The 24,306-nt window shown below is 46.3% G+C and overlaps 1 protein-coding gene across 2 annotated transcripts in view; it reads right to left on the bottom strand.

Annotated features, from left to right (window-relative positions):
• The window catches only part of RAB41 (RAB41, member RAS oncogene family), an 80,751-nt gene that overhangs the window by 11,547 nt on the left and 44,898 nt on the right, over positions 1 to 24,306 (bottom strand). For both annotated transcript variants that reach the window (XM_075324000.1, XM_075324001.1), the window contains exons 5-7: positions 14,805 to 14,916; positions 9,354 to 9,447; positions 3,188 to 3,254 (exon numbers count right to left, since the gene is read on the bottom strand). In XM_075324000.1, coding sequence (XP_075180115.1) covers positions 3,188 to 3,254; positions 9,354 to 9,447; positions 14,805 to 14,916 — 273 coding nt within the window. The remainder of the gene's footprint in view (positions 1 to 3,187; positions 3,255 to 9,353; positions 9,448 to 14,804; positions 14,917 to 24,306) is intronic.

Here is a 24,306-nt window from a genome sequence, read left to right as displayed (position 1 = left end):
AGTCGCAGCACCTCAGCAGAGATGCAGAATGCAGGATGTCCCAGAGCAGAGTGAACTCTGCCTGAGAAGAGGGCGTTCCTACAAAAGAGCGGGAACTGGAGGGCTACAGAGACCTGCAGGGAATGAGGGACGCCCCAGCAGTGGGGAGTGTCCCTCCCCTGTGTAGAACGGCCGCCGGGAGGAGCCGAACCTGTCCCTCTGCATGAGTGACATGCGAGGGCAGGAAAATGAAACTAGGCCTCCGGCGAAGCCAGGGCCTAAATTTAAGCGGCGAGGCCGACAAGCAGGCACCATCGGCGCGGTTCTCAGGCAAAAGCTAGAGAACCCGCCGGAAAAGTTAAAACAATCATATACAGCATACTCTCCCCTTACAATAAAGAACCGGGACCACCAACATAAACGTCTCAGGTACTTAGCTGCTGAGACGCAGGGCCATGTCCCTGGGGATGAGTGCTCCGGTCCAACAGAATCCTCAAAGGGCTGTGGATCTAGACCGGACTCCTGCCAGGCATGGAGACCGTGCTGGCTCCCACTTCAAGCCAGAGCCCAGAAGGGATGGTGAAGGAGCGCGGCATGTAAGGCTGCAGCCTTGTAAATCAACCTTAACAACACCGCCGACACAGTGGTGTGAGAAGGCACATGCCGGGAGTCCAGACATGGACCCGCTTTTCTTCAAACTCTTTCCAAAAGTCAAACAAATCAGATGAGAATGCATGTGTGGATGTATGCCTCCTGACACAAAGCAATAAACTGGCTAGGACTGGCTACCAGGGGGTGTATAAGCTCAGAGGGAGGAGCTACACTTTTAGGTGTAGTACTTTGTGTGTCCTCCGGAGGCAGAAGCTAAACACCCATGGTCTGGGTCTCCCAAAGGAACGATGAAGAAATAAAGGTTTTTTGCATCACTATTTTGAAGGCTATAGTTTTTTTATTTTTCTGCCGACAGTCATGTGAGGGCTTGCTTTGTTGCAGGAGGAGTTGGTGCTTTTATTGGTAGTATTTGGGCCACAATAGTTTTTGAACGGTTTCTATTCTGCTTTTTGGGAGTCAAAATCAACAAGAAAAAGCAATTGGGATTTTTTTTGTACATTGTTCACGGTGTTGTAAAAGTGATGAGAGCTTTATACTTGGGGTCAATACGATTACAGTGGTACCATATTTATATTTTGATGCTGTCATACAAAACCAATTTTATCGAAATATAAAATTGTTTTTTGCATTGCTGAATTCTGAGAGTTATAGCAGTTTTATTTTTTCACTGACGGAGCTGTATGGTGGCTTGTTTTTTGAGACAAGTTGACATTTTCAGCTGTAACAATTTTATTTACATGCGAGTTTGATCAAGTTTCATTCCACTTTTTGTCAGCTGTAAAATGAAAAGACAATTTTTGATATTTTTATTTTTAGAGTTCACTAAAGGGGTAGCTAGTGTGACTTTTATAGATAGCAGCAGTATCTAATTTGTATTTTTGTTTTTACATGAATATACGTATTTATTGGTATACGTTTATTCAATTTTTTTATTCTTTGATTTTATTTTTTAAATATTTTTACATTTTTTTCCACTTCTACATGGTTCCTATATAGGACATTAACTTTTTTTTAGTCTGATTGCAGGTATAATGCATTGCAATGTACCAGCACTGCAATACTTTATACCTGTCAGTATTAGGGCTCATGCGCATATTGCGTAATTACATGCATTTATGCTGCGTATTGCACTGCAGCGTTAATGCATGCGTCCTGCGTCCCCTGCACAATCTATGTAGATTGTGCATGATACGTGCGCACAATGCCTTTATGAACGCAGCGATTTGGATGCTAAAATTGTGACCCAAATCCGTGCGTTCATAAAATGAGCATGTCAATTAATTTGTGCAGCTCCCACTCTGTCTATGGTGGGGGCAGCAGCCATAGCGCATGAAATTGGCTTTTTTTTATACAAAAAACTGCATCCATTATGCAGTGTTTCTGCAGCGATTTGAAGCGCACATGTGCTGTCAAATCGCTGCAGAATATTCAGCAATTACGTGCGCATGAGCCCTTACATTGACAGATCGCTTCTTAGACCATGCTCCTGTCCTGGTCTAAAAGGCCACTGTAGACAGTTGCATGTACCTGTGTGAATGGCGCCCTATGTAAACCTCACTAGTGTGCATGTTCAATACAAGCAGCCACCCCCTCCATGAGTTGGTAGGCTGTGAGTGGTTCTCTCATCTGTATACTGCACCTGTGTTGCCCCCACCTTTATTATAGTGGGCCGGCTGCAACCTGCAAGTGTATTTGCCATTTTGACCTTTGTTGGTTGGTGGCTTTTTTTCTGGCGAGTTTTTTTAAATTTCTTTTCCCTGTAGACAGGTAACCCTGAGTTCGTCATTTGAGCTCAAGTTACCATGGCAACAATCGGGACCCTGTGATCACGACGCAGGGGTCCCTAATGGGTGGGAGCGCAGCCTCCTAAATGCTGCGATCACTATTGATCGCAGCATTTAGGGGGTTAAACAACCAGGGGTGGTACTGCAGGCACCGGCCCTCGTTGTGGCAGCTGGGTCTCACCTATTACTGAAGCCGAGCTCCGGGTGGCGATGGTGCGGGCACACTTCCTGTGCCTGCACAATCACCAGGTTGTACCAGTACACCCATTTCTGAGAACATACTGCAAAATTGGATGTACCCATATTGTCAATGTCGGGAAGGGGTTAACATGCAGCACAGGGGTAAGAATGTGAGTGCCTTGCTTAGTTCAGTACACAATCATTTACACTGTAGAAATTACGCCAAAAAGTGTCCGACCTTTTTAAGATAAAGCAGTTCTTAACTACATGATATGCAGCCAGATGATAGTTTCCTCTTCTTTGTATGGTTTACTGTAACCTCTTGTTACTATCACTCACCTACAATAAAAAAGACCAGGTCAAAGCGCACACCTAGCACAAAACTGCTGATGTCCGGGTTTAGTGTTACACCTGTCACCTGCTGTTTTAAGTTTTTTTTTCTTTTTATTGAAGTTTTAAGTTTTTTAAATAAAGTTGAGGAATGTATGGCGGCGAGCGCTGCAGCTTCCCTGTGTGTGGGTCATACGCTGTCTGCACTAATGTATTGTTATCGCAGAACATGGCTGAAGTCACAGGAGATAACTATACCGAGTGTCAGTATTCGCTCCATGGACTGTTTTACAAAAGGATACTGTCTTCTTTACTTTTCTCTGCTGTGTTATCCATACCAGGCAGAGCAGCAGCCACACGGCGGAAGAGCTGACATGGGAGAAGAAATGTCAGAAGTTACAGACGGACCCGACAACAACACAGCCATTATCATCAAAGGATAGCCGACACAAGAGGGTCCTAGATTTAAGGGGCTTTATTTAAAACAAAAAAACTTTTCTATTATGATGGGTCTGGAAATCCCTGGCAACACTTCCAGAAATGAACACTGACATTTAGTCAAGAACGCTTTTTGAGGTTTTCACCAAAACTTCAATGGTTTCCTGTTGTGCACTAAAGGGAACCTGTCACGTTGTACAGTGTGATCTGTCAGCATCACCTACAGTAAGTTTGTCATTTTGTGGGGAACAGATTGAATATATCTTATAGTTTATGCCCTTCGGCTTCCTGCTGACTGACCGCCTGTCCTGTTTGAGTGTGCGTGCACATAGCTGTCAGTCACTGCCTGCTTGGACCCAGAGTCAGCAGGGATTCGGGGACTATACTGTAAAGTATATTGAGTCCTTCCCCACAGAGCAATGCACCATTCTACTCAGCTCCATCACGATACTGACAGATCAGACTGCACGTACAGTACAGACCAAAAGTTTGGACACACCTCATTCAAAGAGTTTTCTTTATTTTCATGACTCTGAAAATTGTAGATTCACATTGAAGGCATCAAAACTAAGAATTAACACATGTGGAATGAAATACTTAAAAAAGTGTGAAACAACTGAAAATATGTCATATTCTAGGTTCTTCAAAGTAGCCACCTTTTGCTTTGAATACTGCTTTGCACACTCTTGGCATTCTCTTGATGAGCTTCAAGAGGTCGTCACCGGAAATGGTTTTCCAACAGTCTTGAAGGAGTTCCCAGAGATGCTTAGCACTTGTTGGCCCTTTTGACTCCACTCTGCGGTCTAGCTCATCCCAAACCATCTCGATTGGGTTCAGGTCTGGTGACTGTGAAAGCCAGGTCATCTGGCGTAGCACCCCATCACTCTCCTTCTTAGTCAAATACCCCTTACACAGCCTGGAGGTTGTTTGGGGTCATTGTCCTGTTGAAAAATAAATGATGGTTCAACTAAACGCAAACCGGATGGGATAGCACGCCGCTACAAGATGCTGTGGTAGCCATGTTGGTTCAGTATGCCTTCAATATTGAATAAATCCCCAACACAGTGTCACCAGCAAAGCACCATCACACCTCCTCCTCCATGCTTCACGGTGGGAACCAGGCATGTAGAGTCCATCAGTTCACCTTTTGTGTCGCACAAAGACACGGTGGTTGGATCCAAAGATCTCAAATTTGGCCTTATCAGACCAAAGCACAGATTTCTACTGGTCTAATGTCCATTCCTTGTGTTCTTTATCCCAAACAAGTATCTTCTGCTTGTTGCCTGTCCTTAGCAGTGGTTCCCTAGCAGCTATTTTACCATGAAGGCCTGCTACACAAAGTCTCCTCTTAAGTTTTTCTAGAGATGTGTCTGCTGCTAGAACTCTTTGTGGCATTGACCTGGTCTCTAATCTGAGCTGCTGTTAACCTGCGATTTCTGAGGCTGGAGACTCGGATAAACTTATCCTCCGCAGCAGAGGTGACTCTTGGTCTTCCTTTCCTGAGGCAGTCCTCATGTGAGCCAGTTTCTTTGTAGCGTTTGATGTTTTTTGCCACTGCACTTGGGGACACTTTCAAAGTTTTCCCAATTTTTTGGACGGACTGACCTTCATTTCTTAAAGTAATGATGGCCACTCGTTTTTCTTTCCTTAGCTGCTTTTTTCTTGCCATAATACAAATTCTAAGGCCATGTGCCCACGGGAGCTTGCTTCTGCGAATTTTGCCGCGGAAAACCTGCGGATTTTTCTGGATTTTCCAGATAAATCCGCAGGTTTCAGCATGTACAGACACTCCCCATGTTATCCTATGGGTCATGGGGAGTGTGTGTCCACGCTGCGGAATGTGCGACTGCGGAATATGCTGCGGATGTCCCGCAGCCGCACGTAACTGCATGTCAATTATTCCTGCGGAATTACCTGCGGAAATCCCAGCCCTCCACTATGGAGATAGAGGCCGGGATGTCTGCAGGTAAATCGCATGAATATCCGCAGGTTTACCGCAGTTATTCCGCTGTACTACCGCAGCTAAAAATAGCTGCGGATGCCGACGGGCAGCTGTGGGAAACCTGCAGCCGTACCTGCGGATACATCCACAGGTACGAGCTCCCGTGGGGACATAGTCCTACTGAATAGACTATCAGCTGTGTATCCACCAGACTTCTGCACAACACAAGTGATGGTCCCAACGCCATTTATAAGGCAAGAAATCCCACGTGTTAAACCTGACAGGGCACACCTGTGAAGTGAGAACCAATTGATTGAAGTTAATCAAGAGAATGCCAAGAGTGTGCAAAGCAGTAATCAAAGCAAAAGATGGCTACCTTGAAGAACCTAGAATACAAGACATATTTTCAGTTGTTTCACACTTTTTTTGTTAGGTATTTCATTCCACATGTGTGAATTCATAGTTTTGATGCCTTCAATCTGAATCTATAATTTTCAGAGTCCTGAAAATAAAGAAAATCTTTGAATAAGGTGTGTCCAAACTTTTGGTCTGTACTGTATAATGTGATCGCATCAATAGCTGCACTTTAACCTTCCGCGTCAGAGCCTGTTTTTGCCTACATGACCAGGCCATTTTTTTCTTTTCTGACCAGTGTCATTTTGACAGACTCTGGAAGGCTTCATCGGATCCCGGTGATTCTCACACTTTTTTCGTGACATATTGTACTTCAGGATAGTGGTAAATTTAAGACAATATCTTTTACGTTTATTGTGAAAATATCGAAACTTTGGCGAAAATGACGCAGTTTCCAAACCTTTCATCTTAATGCCCTTAAACCAGAGAGTTATGTCACACAAATAGTTAATAAATACCATGTTTTTCCCAAAAAAAAGACACTTTATTCTCATTTTTGGTAGGCAGAATTAATATGAAACAACAATACAGGAACTGGTTTTGTGCGATTTTTTTTTTAATGCCATTCACTGTTTGGTAAAAGTAACAACACAGGTTTATTGTTCAGGTCAGTATGGTTATCGCGATACCACATTAAGGCCCTGTGCGTACTGAAAATCTGAAAGATTACCGCACCCGCGGTAAAAAACCGCGGCAATCCGCACCCGAAAACCGCATGCGGTTTGCCGCGGTATTGTTTGCGGTATTGCCGCGGTTTTGCTGCATGCGGGTTGGTACATGTGCTTTAATGCATTCAATGCAATAAAGCACATTGAAAAAGAAAAAAAAACAAAAAAACAAAAGTAATTTCCTTCTGAGATAGATAGATAAATAGACAGACAGAGGGGACAGACAGACAGAGGGGACAGACAGACAGAGGGGACAGACAGACAGAGGGGACAGACAGACAGAGGGGACAGACAGACAGAGGGGACAGACAGACAGAGGGGACAGACAGACAGAGGGGACAGAGTCCCTGTGAGCAAACGCTGCATTTTTCCCGGCGGTAGTGTGTTCACATTACCGGCCTTGGGAAATGCCCTGTGGTTACCTCTCTGCTGTCTGTCTCGTTGCGAGGCTGCATTCAGCGCTGTGTGTCAGTCGCGGCTGGATGCAAGCATCGCAGGACGTGGATTACGCCGGAGCTGTGTGTTTCGGGGGGGGGTTAATAAAGGGGTTAACCAGGGGCTTTTTTGTGTTTTATTTAAAATAAAGGATTTTTCGGCGTGTGTGTTTTTTCACTTTACTTACGGGTTGATCATGTCAGCTGTCTCAGACGCTGCCATGATCAAGCCTGGACTTAAATTATTATTATTATTATAGCGACATTTATTCCATGGCGCTTTACAAGTGAAAGAGGGTGTACGTACAACAATTAACAGTACAAGACAGACTTGGTATAGGAGGAAAGAGGACCCTGCCCGCGAGGGCTCACAGTCTAAAGGGAATGGGTGATGGTACAATAGGTGAGGACAGAGCTGGTTGCGCAGTGGTCTACTGGACTGAGGGCTACTGTAGGTTGTAGGCTTGTTGGAAGAGCTGGGTCTTGAGGTTCCTCTTGAAGCTTTCCACGGTAGTGGAGAGTCTGATGTGCTGAGGTAGAGCGTTCCAGAGTATGGGGGATGCACGGGAGGAATCTTGTACGCGATTGTGGGAAGAGGAGATAATGGCGGCGATCCGCTGTCATTTAACTCATTATTACCTGGATAGCCACCGCATCACGGCATCTGGAAGAGCCGGGGACACTCCAGTACTGCCGCATAATGCATGCGACAGTCCCGGGGAAGCTGCGGCTGATATTCTCGGCTGCAGGAGGAGGGGGGCATTAACCCTGCCCCTCACCCTCCCCAGCCTGAGAATACGGGACGCCGCTGTGTGTTTACCTCGGCTGGACGGTAAAAATACGGCGGAGCTTTCTATATTTCCGTTTGCTTTCTATGTGTATTCTATATGTCTGTGTTCTATGTCTGTGATGTCTGTCTGTGTGTGTTTACTCTCTGCTCAGCTTCCTCTTCCTGTCATAATGACATCACTTCCCTGCAAACCGCAGGGCAGCAATGAACATTATGTCCCGAAACCGCGAAATACCGCAGGGAATAACGCAGGAAAACGCAATGAACCGCACAGAATTTGTTGCCTGTGTTATTCCCTGTGGGATTTCATGATTACATGGCAGTCAATGGAGTGAAATGCCGCAGCTAACTGCGGAAAAGAAGTGACATGCAATTGTTTTTGCTGTGGGAATCCCGCAGCAAAACATGCAGCTGCCAAAATTCACATAATGCGCACAGCATTTTTTTCCCATAGGTTTTGCTGGTGAATCACTGCAGAGATGTTATGAATATAACATGCAGCGAAACATGCAGCAAAACCGCAGGAAATCCGCGGCAAAAACCGGCAAGTGCGCACAGGGCCTTATATCATGTTTTTCCGCTTTTACACAATTTTTTTTTCATTTTTGGGGGCATTGCTGTATTCACAGAACTATAATATTTTTCAGCTGATGGAGCAGTGTGGCAGATCATTTTTTGCGGGACAAAATGTAACTTCAGTAATAACATTTTTGTTTATGTTCATCTTTTTGGTTGTGTTTTATTCTACTTTTTTTCTGCAGTACGATGAGAAAGCATTTTTTGCTGTATTTTATAAAAAAACTTTTCAATGAAGGGGTTAAACAGTGTGACAGTTTTATAAATCAGGTTGGGCTGGCGATACCAAATAGGTCTTTTTTTTGTTTTTAAATAAATATATGTATTGTTTTGGGATTATTTTTTTTACATTTTGCAAGGTTTGTTTTTTTTACTTTGTTACCTAGTCCTTAAGGGGGACCTTCACTTTTCTTAGTCTGATCGTTGTTTAATGCATTGCCATTTAGCAGCATGGCAATGCATTATACTATCATTGTCAGGCTGCAGATCGCCTGTCAGACCCTGTTGCAGGCTGTGACCTCCGGTTGCCATGACAACCCTCAGCACCACTGTGATCACGTCACAGAGGAGCTGGAGAGGTAAGAGAAGGAGCTCTCTGCTCTCGCGGATTGTAATTATACGTCGGCGCTGCGCAAAACCCAGCATATGCAGACGTATATTTGCAGTTGGCGGCTCTGAAGCGGTTACAGGGAACCTGATGTGGGACAAATAAGGAGGCTGATGAATTCCATTCTGTTCATATTCATTACTTTACATTTTTATCCTGCATACTGTATTCGCAGTTTGACTCCCCTTAACTTTCATGTGGATCGTCAAGGTCTAATCAATAATAGTGTAATAATAAATCGCTCCAACTTTTAGATTTGTTGGTTTTCAGGAGCCTTCATTTACATGACACCCAAGTGTAATGGGTATACCTGGCCCTGAATGCGTCTATAGGTCTGGAGGCATATATTTATATGGCTGGCTGGTGTATGGCTAATGACAGGTCAGCTGTCCGATGTCGATGGAGCTGATAAATTTGGTGTTTTTGATTTAAGCCGCAGCAGCTGTGAACAGCCTGATTTTTGGATGTGACAATCAGATCCCTTGCGCTTCTATTGAAGCAAATATCACCATAGGGCTATGTACAGATCAGCAGAAGAAAACACTCCTAGATATGGCTAATAGCCTGGAGGGAAAATATTGTGGAGGGACGACACTTACCTGCTTGACATTGTAGCCCGTTTTAGCACTAGTTTCGATGAACATGACGCTGAGCTCCTTGGCTCTCTGCTCTCCCTCCTCAGTGGTAATTTGCCTATTTGTAATGAAGGAAACACAAAAAGATTGTAAAATGATCTAAGGAATGTCTATTTACTGCACCACACGGAAAGCAGCCACATGGTGGAGTATTATTTGTTATTAATGCTTCAGAGCACATTCCCAGCATTGCTTCCACCATGGATGACTGGAGTAGAGCTAGCGCCCCAGCATACATAAGCAGATCGCACCATCACTTGTGTGCCACATTGCAGCACCCCTGCACTAACAATCACACTCCTTCACCATGTATTTTAATGGCAGCAAAAGAGTGTTCCCGTAGTAAGGAGTGCTACCCATGGCCTCCAGCAGCCAGACACGTACCTGTGAGCCACAACAGCTTGCTTTAGTACTTGTTTCAATATACAAGACATTCAGTCCCCGAGATGTCTCTCGCCCTCTGAACAGAAGCCTGTCTACAGCAATGGAACAAAACCAGATGAACGGAAATAAAAATCAGAGCAAATCAAAATGAAGAATGGAGAAATAAGAACCAATAAAGTAACACACAAACTGAGAAAGTGAGCAAATGAAAAGGAAAAATGGGCAGTGCATAAATATATCTGCAAGACAATGGCATCCCTGCAAGACAATGGCATCCCTGCTACAGCAAAGGCTACGGACACCTACAACAGAATTTGTATTATTTACACGGTTAGTGGTTACTGTTAGAGAAAGGAAAGGTTTGCACTTCGTGTGACTACACAATCCTCATTTATTTATTTCAGAGCTCCTGATAAGAGATCTGTTCCAAGTTCAGGATTCTACTGTAGTAGTGTGTCCCTCCCCGTAATAAATGTTGGCTGTGAGATCAGTGTGTGCCGGCTGCGGCTGTCTCCACCGGGGATTTCCTCTTCATATACTTACCTCCCCATCTACACCTAGTATGCTCTGCCTTCCCTGAGAAAATAGATCCTTAGACCCATAACCACATTCAGATCTGCAATGCCCCCTCCTCTCTAAGGCTGCGATCAGGGTTCACAGCGTGTTTCAGCTGTGTCCAAAATGCTGTGATGTACAGTACAAGCACAGTGGATGGGATTTCTAGAAATCTCATGCCCATTGTGTGTGTACTGCCCAGAGTGTAGACTGACCTGCGGTGTGGCTCTCCGAGCTGCAAGCAATGTCAGTTCTGTGGAGCCACGAGTGTTCTCTGCAGGGAGAAAGACAGCAGCGGCCCAAACCCTGATCATAGGCACGAAGCAGCTGCAGTCTCCTGCGGAAGAGGTGCAGCGGGTCCTGATCGTGTGCACATACCATAAGGCCTCATTCACATGTTTTTCACTGGCAGAATGCACATCTGTATCCATTTTTGACCCAATATACTGATCAAACTCGCCCATTCAAGTGAACAGGTCCGTAAGAATAATAGCAGAAAATGCTTTGAAAAGCTGCCCTTTTTTTTGAAGCATGAAAATGGGAAAAATTTAACTTTTGCCCTTTTCATGCCAGTTTGAAGATACACTGCGAGAATGGGCAGAAGCCAGACAAAGCACGACTACCCCTCAAATTAAGCAAAAGTGCTGGCGTTTGACGCCACATAATCTTACTTCATTCCCTGACTGGTGAAGCATGTATGACGAGGCACACGCCACAGAGCATGTGCCAAATTACACCTAATAACCCCTTCACGACCAGCCAATTTTGTGCTTTCCTTTTTTTTTCCGTTATTTTTCTTCCGTAACTTTTTTATTTTTCAGTCAATATGGTCATGTGAGGGCTCATTTTTTGAGGAACAAGCTCTACTTCTAAATGAAACCATGAGTTTTATCATATAGTGTACTGGAAATGGCAAACAAAATTCCAAATACGGAAAAATTGCAAAAAAAAGTGCAATTGCACGATCGTTTTTGAGATTTTATTCACTGTGTTCCCTATATGGTAAAACTGATGTGTCTGTGTGATGCCTCAGGTCAGTAAAAGTTCGTAGACACCAAACATGTATAGGTTTACTTTTATCTGAGGAGTTAAAAAAAATCTGAAGTTTGTCCAAAAAAAGTGGCGCACGTTTTATGCCATTTTCCGTGACCCGTACTGTTCTCATTTTTTGGGATCTATGGCTCAGTCAGTGATGGCAAATTTTTTGCATCTTGAGCTGACGTTTTTAATGGTACCATTTTTGCACACATGCTACGTTTTGATCACCTGTTATTGTATTTAGCTCAAAATTTGTGGCGATCAAAAACTTAATTTTGACGTTTGGAATCTTTTTGCCGCTATGCAGTTTACCGATCAGATTAATTGATTTTATATATTTTCATAGATCGAGCATTTCTGAACGTGGTGATACCAAATGTGTATATGTTTTTATTTTTTTAACCCTTTAATTTTCAATGGGGCAAAAATTTGAACGTTTAGCTTTTTTTAAAACTTTTTTTTTTTTTTAATCTTACTAGGGGACTATAACGATCTGCAGTCTGATCGCTCATTCATTTCTCCCGATCAGAGCAACACCACTAAGACCAGGAGAAATTATCTCTTGTAACAAGCAGCACTCGGCTGTCGGAGTCATCACATGACCCTGTGCTACCATGACAACCACCGGATCCGTGTGATCACATCATGTGACTTACTTTATCGGCCTGTGAGTAAAGTTACATAGTTACTTAGGTTGAAAAAAGACCTAGGTCCATCTAGTTCAACCTTCCTCCACCAGTTCTACATTTAGTCACTGAGTCATTTATAACCAACAATGTTGTGTGTACTGAGGAAATCATCCAGCCCTTTTTTAAAAGCGGTTATAGTATCTGCCATTACTACCTCTTGTGGTAGTGTATTCCAGTCTGACCACTCTAACTGTAAAGAACCCTTTCCTATTTAGGTGTCGGAATCGCTTTTCTTCCACTCGCAGTGAGTGCCCCCTGGTCCTTAGTACTGTCTTTGGAAGAAATAAGTCATGTGCCAGTCCTTTATATTGACCACACATGTATTTATACATATAAATGAGTTAGAGCAATCGCTATTATAATGGTGCTGTCACATATTGACAGCACCATTTAAGGCTAGGTTCACATTTCCATTGTTTTTCATCAGTCACATGCGCTGCTTGACGCTTGTGACTGATGCGTTGTATAACGGATGACAAGAATAGAATTCATTGTCAAGACTCCGTTGTAAAACGTGAGAGAGAGAACGATCAGCTGATCGATCTCATTAGCTGGCCGCTGGGTGATCAGCTGATCGCTCACAGAAGGCGGCTGCCGGGTGATCAGCTGATCGCTCACAGAAGGCGGCCGCCGGGTGATCAGCTGATCGCTCTCATTAGCTGGCCGCCGGGTGATCAGCTGATCGCTCTCATTAGCCGGCCGCCGGGTGATCAGCTGATCGCTCATAGAAGCCGGCCGCCGGGTGATCAGCTGATCGCTCATAGAAGCAGGCCGCCGGGTGATCAGCTGATCGTTCGGCCGCCGAGAGAGAGCATGCGCAGCGGAATCAAAAGGATTCCGCTGCTCAAGAAACGCTACATGCTGCATTCCTGCCGCCCAGCGGTCAGTCGTTCCATAACTGATCAGTCGAGCGGAGGATGCAACGCAGCATCATCAGTCACAAACCGCCGCTCATACAAGTCTATGGGAACAACAAAATCCGCCAAACGGATCCGTTGTTTACCAGAGCCGCGGATTGTGACTGATACAAATTGACGGAAATGTGAACCTAGCCTAAGGGGTTAAAATGCATGGGTGGAACGCAATTCCACTCGTGCCTAGCAGGCACACATGACAGCTGTATAACTCAGCTGAGCAGCCTACGGGGAGTAACACTATGACCGCTAGAACGTAATATTACTGCCCGTGGTTGTTAAGGGGTTAATGAAGACAGGGCATCGTACTCCAGCGAGCCAGCCATTAGGCTGGAGTATGAAACGCCAGTCTTAATAAATCAGTGCCTTAGATTTGTATTTTGATCTTTTGCATATAACAAAATGATGGCAGACAAATTGTTTAAAAAAAAACAAAAACAAAAAAAAACAACAAAAAACACTGACCAAAAACAGATGAAAACTGATATTTTCTTTTCTGCAGTGAGTGAGGCCTTATGTGGAGAGAATGGAGGGAGAGCCATGAAAGCCTAGGAGCACAGTTCTGTAGAATGAGTGTCTTACATGAAAATGCTAGGAGATTATTAATAACATTTTTGGAAAGTTACTTAATTTTGCATTCAGGAAACAAATGAACAATGAAGAAAAAAACAAAAAAAAACCAAAAAAAGCATAAAATAAAAAATTAGCATGAAAAATAAAATACTGTACAAAATGAAGAGTATTGCTGGAAATTAAATTGAAAGTCATCTAATACTACACAGCTTGCTCATTTCCATGTATCAGCGTCCTTTATACAACATTGGTAATACATGTTTGATTGGTAAAGTGGCCTCTTCCCAATAGCATTCTTCTGCAGTAACATGCAAGGAAATTGGGAAGGAGGGAGATGCAGCTGCAGCTTATCGTGCTCTATCATTTCGGGAGGTTTTGAGGAGTGGAGCAGCAGAAGTGGGAGACTTGGCTCACACTGCTGCTCATAAAGCACTATAGATATCTTGGCGGCAGGAGAAAAAAAAAAAAGCCATGCAGTGGATGTAACATCCCATCATATACAGATATGGTAACAATGGGAGGGCGGTAAGCCAGAAAAGCCAAAAATTAGAAATTAGTCCTGCAGTTTATTACAAAGATTGTCAACTGCTCAGCTTACATCCAGAGCACGGAAAGATGTAATGCACGAATACCCTGTTATTGAAAGCCCCCTGTGTATAAGTGGTAGTGGTATCGGACAAGACATTTATTATCCCTGCCTATAGGGTGGAAGTGTCCGGACACCTCCTCAGCGCACTCTCCTCATCATGAACATGTGGCCCCTGATGCCACTTTTACGATTGGATTTTTGCTTTAACACAATAGGGCAGATGTACCAATTTGGTGAAATCAGTTGACTAGACAATCTGACGATGTAGGAGAATTAGCATGGTGGCATATGCTATGATGATGCTCATCTTTGGACAACGGTGTAAACTGGGATATCCTTCTATATATTTTTTTGCCACGCCCATCAAATCAAAGCCACCTAGAGCTCGGTGCACAGTGTGGAGCCGCTTTGGAACGTCATATGAAGTATTGTCTAGCAGAGAACTCCTCTTCCTATGCCCCACTGCTGTATTTAGAAGGAATCCCCCCAGAAAGCACTCCCTCTACAGGCCAAGATGTAGAGGGAGATGCAGGGAAAAGTGCGGTAGCAAAGTTAAAACCCATATAAAAAGAAGAAATAGCAGCACACACATGCAGTGCTAGAAGTGCGGCTGTACAATGCATTAACGCAGCGATTGAGCCCTGGTGTGTCCGGTCAGCTCAGGTGCTGTTACCTCTTATCTGCCAGGTCCGTCTTATTCCCCACAAGCATGATTATTACATCACTTCCTCTCTCTGTTCGGACGTCGTCTATCCATTTGGATGTTTGTTGGAAGGAGTTTAGATCTGAATTAAAAAGGAAGAGATTAGACTTACCGTATTTTTCGCTTTATAAGACGCACCTGATTATAAGACGCACCCCCAAATTTGGTGAAGGAAAAGAGAATTTTTTTTTTTTAATGTTAAATGGGGTCCATCTTATAATGCCAGTGTCCCTCTAACAAATCATATAGGGTATATGTCCCTCATAGCCCCCCATCTTAAAATTAGCCCCCTTAATCTGGATATGGCCCCCTTATATTGAATATAACCCCCTTGTGATGGCACACATTCCCCTGTGCTGCCTATGGCCCCCTATGGATTGCATACATTCCCCTGTGCTGCCTATGGTCCCCTATGGATTGCACACGTTCCCCTGTGTTAGATAGCGCCCCCATGCTGCTGCCCGTGGCCCCTATAGATCGCACAAGTCCCCCTGTGTTAGATATCACCCCCATAGTGCTGCCCATAGCCCCTATAGATCGCACAAGTCCCCCTGTGTTAGATATCACCCCCATAGTGCTGCCCATAGCCCCTATATAGATCGCACAAGTCGCCCTGTGTTAGATATCGCCCCCCTGCTGCTGCCCATAGTAAAATAAAACCCTCTTTGCTTACCTCCTCCAGCGTTTATCTCCCTCCTGTCTCCCTCCGTGCTTCTCTTCCTTACTTCCTGGTTCTCAGTGCGGTCATGTGATCGGCACAGCACACTGAGATCTCTGCCTGCCTGATCACAGTGGAAGCAGGGACATGGAGAGAAACGCTGCAGGGGGTAAGTAAAGCTTTTTTATTTTAGGATGAGCAGCAGCCTGGGGGCCAAATCTAACACAGGGAGGCGCGTGTGCAATCACAGGGAGGCGCAGAGACATAATATACACTGCTGCCCCAGCCCCTCACTGCGGTGCGATTTCAGCACCATTGGAGATGGACAGTGGCTGTGCATATTATATGAGCGGGAGCAGGAGATCAAACGCTGCCGCCGCAGCGTTCACCTGCTCCCAGCACAGCGCCCCCACCTCTCCTGGACCCTGCAGTGTACATACACTATAATATTATATATATACATATATATATATACATATATATATATATACACATATATATACACATATATATATACATATATATATACATATATATATATACATATATATATATATACATATATATATATACATATATATATATACATATATATACACCCCCCCCGTATATTCGGCTTATAAGACGCACCCCCTACTTTCCCCCAAAATTTGGGGGAACAAAAGTGCGTCTTATAAAGCGAAAAATACGGTATGTCGCCATTTTACAAATGCAACAGGATGTGATCTATACAGAGCAGACACAGAAAAAGCCCTAACGAGAGGATATAATGGGGAAGTATCAGATAAAAACACAACCTATTAATCTGTATTAAATTATTAAATTAAATAAGTTATTAAATTAATTAATAACATCCGGATCCCATGCAGCAGCAACACAGAGCTCCATAGTCATAAGGAAATTAACTTTCCTCCCAGCAGCCCTGGCTTTCAGTCATAGGGGTGGCGCTGACACGGCTTCAGTCACATTTCCATGCATAATGAACGGCGGATGTAACCGCCCCTCTGGCACTGACTGACAGCCGGCTCAGCAGTACCTCACAGTACAGTGCTGGCTGGCAGTCAGTGCCGGTTACAGCTGTGGTTCACTATGCACAGAGCGGTGAAACCACGACAACCGTGTCTCTAGGACTGAAAGCAAATAAGAAAAAAAATAAATAAAAAATTAACCCGATAGGTACAGATTAATAGTGTGGTTTTTTTTAAACGACAGATTCCCTTTAAAAGGGGATGTTCATAGTAAAAAAGAGAATTTTGTTACTTACCGTAAATTCTTTTTCTTATAGTTCCGTATTGGGAGACCCATACCATGGGTGTTTAGCTTCTGCCTCCGGAGGACACACAAAGTACTACACTAAAAAGTGTAGCTCCTCCCTCTGAGCTTATACACCCCCTGGTAGCCAGTCCTAGCCAGTTTAGTGCAAAAGCTGAAGGAGAATAGCCACCCACAAGTAGAACCGAGTAAGAACCGGAACAACCGGAGACTCTGTCCACGACAACAGCCGGTGATAACACACGGAACAAGAAAATTGCCAACAGGCAACAGGGAGGGAGCTGGGTCTCCCAATACGGAACTATAAGAAAAAGAATTTACGGTAAGTAACAAAATTCTCTTTTTCTTTATCGTTCCTTTGGGAGACCCATACCATGGGACGTTCCAAAGCTGTCCCTGGGTGGGAATAAACAGAAAAACTAAGAAGTAGGCGGAGCCTAACTTCACAAGTGGGCGACAGCCGCCTGAAGGATGCGTCTGCCCAAGCTCGCATCTGCCGAAGCATGAGCATGCACTTGGTAGTGCTTCGAAAAGGTATGCAGGCTAGTCCAAGTGGCAGCCTGACAGACTTGTTGAGCCGTAGCCTGGTGCCTAAAAGCCCAAGAGGCACCGACAGCTCTGGTCGAGTGTGCTTTGATCCCCGGCGGGGGAGGCACCTGAGTACTCTGGCAGGCGTCCGAAATGGTCGATCTAATCCAACGGGCCAAGGTCGGCTTAGAAGCAGAGAGACCCTTGCGCCGCCCTGTGGTTAGCACAAAAAGAGAGGTGCACCGCCTAAGCGCAGCGGTGCGAGACACATAAATCCGGAGAGCACGCACCAGATCTAGAGTATGCAGCGCTTTCTCAAAGCGATGAACAGGGGCTGGACAGAAGGAAGGCAAGGAAATATCCTGGTTAAGGTGGAAGGGAGAGACCACCTTAGGAAGAAAGTCCGGGGTCGGACGGAGAACTACCTTGTCTTGGTGAAAAAACAAAAAAGGTGACTCCGAGGAGAGCGCAGCCAAATCAGAGACTCTCCTGAGAGAAGTTATGGCAACTAGAAAGGCCACCTTTTGAGAAAGACGATACAAAGAAACCTCCCTAAGGGGCTCGAAAGGGGGTTTCTGCAATACCGTGAGGACTAAGTTAAAGTCCCAGGGATCCAAGGGCCGCCGATAAGGCGGAATGATGTGAGACGCACCTTGCATGAAGGTGCGGACCTGAGCCAGCCGGGCGAAACGCCGCTGGAACAGCACTGATAGAGCTGAGACTTGTCCCTTGAGAGAGTTGAGGGACAGTCCTAGCTGCAGACCGGACTGTAAAAAAGACAGAAGGGTCGGCAACGAGAATGGCCTAGGAGAATGGCCGGAAGAGCGACACCAGGACAGGAAAATTTTCCAAGTCCTGTGATAGATCTTGACGGAGGAAGACTTACGGGCCCGAGTCATAGTAGAGATGACTTCAGGAGGAATACCAGAAGCCGTCAAAATCCAGGACTCAAGAGCCACGCTGTCAATTTGAGTGCCGCAGAATTCAGGCGGAAAAACGGACCTTGCGAGAGCAGGTCTGGACGGTCCGGAAGATGCTACGGCATCTCCAAGGACAGTTGGAGCAGGTCCGGATACCAAGCTCGCCTGGGCCAGTCCGGTGCAATGAGGATTACTCGACGGCCCTCCATTCTGATCTTGCGCAGTACTCTGGGCAAGAGAGCTAGAGGGGGAAACACGTAGGACAGACGAAACTGGGACCAGTCTTGAACCAGAGCGTCCGCGGCGAAGGCCTGAGGATCGTGGGAGCGAGCCACGTAAACCGGAACCTTGTTGTTGTGACGGGATGCCATTAGGTCCACGTCCGGAGTGCCCCACTTGCGGCAGATTGACTGAAACACTGCCGGGTGCAGGGACCACTCACCACCGTCCACGGATTGACGGCTGAGATAATCTGCCTCCTAGTTTTCTACGCCAGGGATGTGGACTGCGGATATGGTGGACTTGGAGTCCTCCGCCCATTGAAGAATGCGTTGGACCTCCAACATTGCCAGGCGGCTGCGTGTCCTGCCTTGGTGATTGATGTAGGCAACCGCTGTCGCGTTGTCTGATTGGACTCGAATGTGCCTGCCCGCCAACAGGTGGTGAAAGGCTAGGAGAGCTAGAAGCACAGCTCTGGTTTCCAGCACATTGATTGAAAGGGCTGACTCGGACGGAGTCCAAGTGCCCTGTGCTCTGTGGTGGAGATGTACCGCTCCCCAGCCGGAAAGGCTGGCATCCGTGGTAAGAATCACCCAGGACGGAGTCAGGAAGGAGCGCCCTTGGGACAGGGAGAGGGGTCGAAGCCACCACTGAAGAGAGCTCCTGGTCCGTGGCGACAGAGCCACTAACCTCTGTAAGGAGGAAGGCCGCTTGTCCCAACAGCGGAGAATGTCCAGCTGCAGAGGACGCAGATGGAACTGGGCAAAGGGAACCGCCTCCATGGAGGCCACCATTTGACCCAGCACCTGCATCAGGCGCCTGAGGGAATAACGGCGGGGCCTCAGGAGAGAGCGCACCGCTAGCCGGAGAGACTGCTGTTTGATTAAGGGCAACTTCACAAGTGCCGGCAAAGTCTCGAACTGCATCCCTAGGTACGTGAGACTCTGGGTCGGAGTCAGAGTGGATTTAGGAAGATTGACAATCCACCCGAATTGGGCTAGGGTGGCGAGAGTGAGCGAAACACTCCGCTGACAGTCTGCGCTGGATGTACCCTTGACCAGAAGGTCGCCCAGATAAGGAAGCACTGCTAACCCCTGGAGGTGCAGGACCGCAATCACTGCCGCCATGACCTTGGTGAATACCCGAGGGGCCGTGGCTAACCCGAAGGGGAGAGCCACGAATTGGAAATGATCCTCTCCTATCGCAAAACGTAACCAACGCTGATGTGACACTGCGATTGGCACATGTAGATAGGCATCTCTGATGTCGATGGACACCAAGAACTCCCCTTGGGTCATAGAGGCAATGACTGATCGCAGAGACTCCATGCGAAAATGCCGCACCCGGACATGCTTGTTGAGAAGCTTGAGATCCAGGATGGGCTGGAAGGTACTGTCCTTTTTTGGAACTAGGAAGAGATTTGAGTAAAAACCTCTGAACTGTTCCTGAGCGTTAACTGGGACAATCACTCCGTTTGCCTGCAAGGACGCCACGGCCTGCGAGAAGGCGGCGGCCTTGGAGCAGGGGGGAGTTGAGAGAAAAAATCTGTTTGGAGGGCTGGAAGAGAATTCTATCCTGTAGCCGTGAGATATGATATCTCTCACCCACTGATCGGAGACTTGCTTTAACCAAGCGTCGCCAAAGTGGGAGAGCCTGCCACCGACTAAGGACGTGGCTGGAGCGGGCCGAGAGTCATGAGGAAGCTGCCTTAGTGGGAGAACCTCCTGCGGTCTTCTGCGGACGCGCTTTTGGGCGCCAGTTGGATTTCTGATCCTTGGCTGAGTTAGCGGACGAGGCGGAAGGCTTAGAGGATGACCAGTTGGAGGAACGAAACCTCGATTGATTCCTACCCTGGGCGGGTTTCCTGGTCTTGGTTTGTGGCATGGAAGTACTCTTCCCGCCAGTAGCTTCTTTAATGATTTCATCCAGCTGTTCACCAAACAGCCGTGAACCAGCAAAAGGGAGCCCAGCAAGAAACTTCTTGGAAGAAGCATCTGCCTTCCACTCTCGAAGCCACAAAATCCTGCGAATAACAAGAGAATTAGCTGAAGCCACCGCAGTGCGGTGAGAAGCCTCCAGCATGGCAGACATGGCATAAGATGAAAAGGCTGAAGCCTGAGCAGTTAAGGTAACCATCTCAGGCATAGATTCCTTGGTGAGGGAATGCATCTCCTCTAGAGAAGCAGAGATGGCTTTGAGAGCCCACACTGCTGCAAAAGACGGGGAAAACGCGGCCCCCGCAGCTTCTTACACAGATTTGGCCAGAAGGTCAATCTGACGGTCAGTGGAATCCTTAAGTAAGGTGCCGTCAGCCACCGACACAACGGTCCGGGCTGATAGCCTAGACACCGGGGGATCTACCTTTGGGGAGTGAGACCACTCCTTGACCACCTCAGGTGGAAATGGAAACCGGTCATCAGAACCACGCTTTGTCAGGGCAGGCCCTGGGTTTGGTCACAGCGGTCTGAAAACTGGAGTGGTTAAAGAACACACTCTTCCCTCTCTTAGGCGAGGACTCTACCCAGGCCAGGGGTTCAATCACAGGTGCAGCAGCAGCCTGAGAGACCACTGGGCCTTGCTCCTTGTGTGAGACATGCTGGTATACAGAGGTCCACAACCGGAGACCGGCTGTGGCTTACCAGACCGCTGAGCGCGGTGTTGTGTGCCCTCCAGATCCCGAAGCCCGGTCCCCCAGTCGCAGCACCTCAGCAGAGATGCAGAATGCAGGATGTCCCAGAGCAGAGTGAACTCTGCCTGAGAAGAGGGCGTTCCTACAAAAGAGCGGGAACTGGAGGGCTACAGAGACCTGCAGGGAAGGAGGGACGCCCCAGCAGTGGGGAGTGTCCCTCCCCTGTGTAGAACGGCCGCCGGGAGGAGCTGAACCTGTCCCTCTGCATGAGTGACATGCGAGGGCAGGAAAATGAAACTAGGCCTCCGGCGAAGCCGGGGCCTAAATTTAAGCGGCGAGGCCGACAAGCAGGCACCATCGGCGCGGTTCTCAGGCAAAAGCTAGAGAATCCGCCGGAAAAGTTAAAACAATCATATACAGCATACTCTACCCTTACAATAAAGAACCGGGACCCCCAACATAAACGTCTCAGGTACTTAGCTGCTGAGACGCAGGGCCATGTCCCTGGGGATGAGTGCTCCGGTCCAACAGAATCCTCAAGGGGCTGTGGATGGAGACCGGACTCCTGCCAGGCATGGAGACCGTGCTGGCTCCCACTTCAAGCCAGAGCCCAGAAGGGATGGTGAAGGAGCGCGGCATGTAAGGCTGCAGCCTTGTAAATCAACCTTAACAACACCGCCTACACAGTGGGGTGAGAAGGGACATGCCGGGAGTCCAGACATGGACCCGCTTTTCTTCAAACTCTTTCCAAAAGTCAAACAAATCAGATGAGAATGCATGTGTGGATGTATGCCTCCTGACACAAAGCAATAAACTGGCTAGGACTGGCTACCAGGGGGTGTATAAGCTCAGAGGGAGGAGCTACACTTTTAAGTGTAGTACTTTGTGTGTCCTCCGGAGGCAGAAGCTAAACACCCATGGTATGGGTCTCCCAAAGGAATGATAAAGAAAGGGTTTTTTCCACGAACAAAGTACATTTTAAATTAAGAGCTTTTAATAAAAATAAGTTCCACAAATGGATGTGATTAAAAAAAATGTTCCGGTGCTGAGATCTTATACATGTGCCACTGCTGTGTACTGTGTAATGGCCGTGTCTGACCGTACAGGGACATTGTCTGATCATGCCACATCTCCTGGGCAGGGGAGGATGGAAAGAGTATAAAGACATTACAGCACAGGATCACAGCTGATTCTTTTTGTGAGGTAAAACATTTCTCTGCCTGTATTTAAAAATGTTTTACCTCAAAGAATGAATAATTTACGATCTTGTGCTGTAATATCTTTATACTCTTGATTCCTCCCCGGCCCAGGAGATGTGGTATGATCAGACCATATCCCTGTACGGTCAGACACGGCCATTACACGGTACACAGCAGGGACACGTATATAAGATTATCTCAGCACAGGAACATTTTACATAAACACATTCAATTGTGGAAAATTATTATTCCAAGATCTAGTCATCAAAAAGGTACTTTGTTCATAGGACAACCCCTTTAAATTAAAAGTTACTCACCAGCTACAGGTTATTAGAATGAAACGTTTTTTAAGATTTAATTGGTGATAAGAAAAGTCATAAGCTTGTAAAAATTATTTTTGGCTTATGTCGGCATTTTTCAAGACCCGTAACTGTTTAAGTTTCCCGTGAATAAAGCTGTGTGAGGGCTTATTTGTTTGTTTTTTTGCAGATACCATTTGGGGGTTATATGATAATGTAATTCATTTTCACTGTTTATTATTATATTATTATTATTATTTCAAGGTGCTGTGTTAACACTCTTTTAAAGCCCTCTTTTCCATGATGAACTTTTGATGTTGCAGAATATTTCGGGTATTTCTGCCCCTATTAGGCAAGTTAGATTACTTGCGTTTGTGTGTGCACTTTTATTGCGTTTTTGACTCTTTTAGGCTAGGTTCACACTTCTGTTACATTGTATCAGTCACAATCCGCTGCTCTTGTAAACAACGGAATCCGTTTGTCGGATTCCGTTGCTCCCATAGACTTGTATGAGCGGCGTATTGTGACTAATGATGCTGCGTTGCACCCTCCGCCCGACTGATCAGTCGTGGAACGACTGACCGCGGGGCAGAAGGTACGCAGCCTGTAACGTTTTTTGCGCAGCGCAATCCGTAGGATTTTGCTGCGCATGCTCTCTCTGGCTCCCTGCACACGTAACCAGGATACACATCGGGTTACTAAGCAATGCGCTTTGGTTAGTTACCAGATATTTACCCTGGATACGTGTGCAGGGAGGCCGACACTTCCCCGCTCGGCTCCGCCCCCTCCCGCACTCCGCATGTGTACTCACACACTCACCTGTCCCCAGCCCTGCAGTCCCTGACGTCCTCAGCGCCACGGCCCCGCTTGGCTCCGCCCCCTTGCGCTCCGCCCCCCGCACACAACGGAGTCCGACAATGCATTCTGTTCTTTGTCATCCGTTGTACAACGCATCAGTCACATGCGTCAAGCAACGCATGTGACTGATGCAAAACAATGGAAATGTGAACCTAGCCCTAGGCATGTCATACTTTATGCTTTAAATAAGCTACTTTGTCTTTGATACTTCTTGGTATTAGGATTTTACAAAGTCATGTGTAGATTACATGGGCTTTTGGTGCATTTCTGTTGCAAACACACCTATGCAATTTATACCTGCGGATTTTTGGCATCTAATGCAAGTCTATGGGGAAAATCTGTACATAAAATTCTGCATAACTGCAAGGGAATTGGCATGCTGCAAATTTCAAAACGGGCACCACAGGTCAGATTATGCTGAGGAAAAGGGAAGCAGAGTGGGCAGGAGATTTCTATAAATCCCATCCACTTTGCTGGAACGGTAAGGGTATGTGCCCACAGTGTTTTTGTGGAGTCCAAAACGCTGTGTTGTACAGTACAAGCACAGTGGATGGGATTTATAGTAATCTCCTGCCCACTGTGGCGCTTTTTACCTGTGGTGCGGCTTCCCGAGCAGCAGAATGTCAATTTATGGTGCGGAGACGCGAGTGTCCTCAGAGGGCAGAACACAGCAAACGTCCACAGCGCCCCAGACCCGAATTGTGTGCACGGACCACTGTGTGCTCCTGCGGAGATCACTTGTGGCACCATAGGAAGGACGCACGGTCTACAGATCATAAGCACATAGATGTTGCATAAATACACTAAAAATATGTAGCATAAAGAAGCCACACCAAAAAATAATGGTGGGCACGCAGCCTTACAGCGTTTATGGACTGGATTCATTTTAT

The sequence above is a fragment of the Anomaloglossus baeobatrachus genome, chromosome 9 (assembly GCF_048569485.1).
Source record: "Anomaloglossus baeobatrachus isolate aAnoBae1 chromosome 9, aAnoBae1.hap1, whole genome shotgun sequence".
Lineage (NCBI taxonomy): Eukaryota > Metazoa > Chordata > Amphibia > Anura > Aromobatidae > Anomaloglossus > Anomaloglossus baeobatrachus.
The sequence above is the reverse complement of the archived record's forward strand: the minus strand, read 5'-3'. Positions and strand labels throughout refer to the sequence as shown.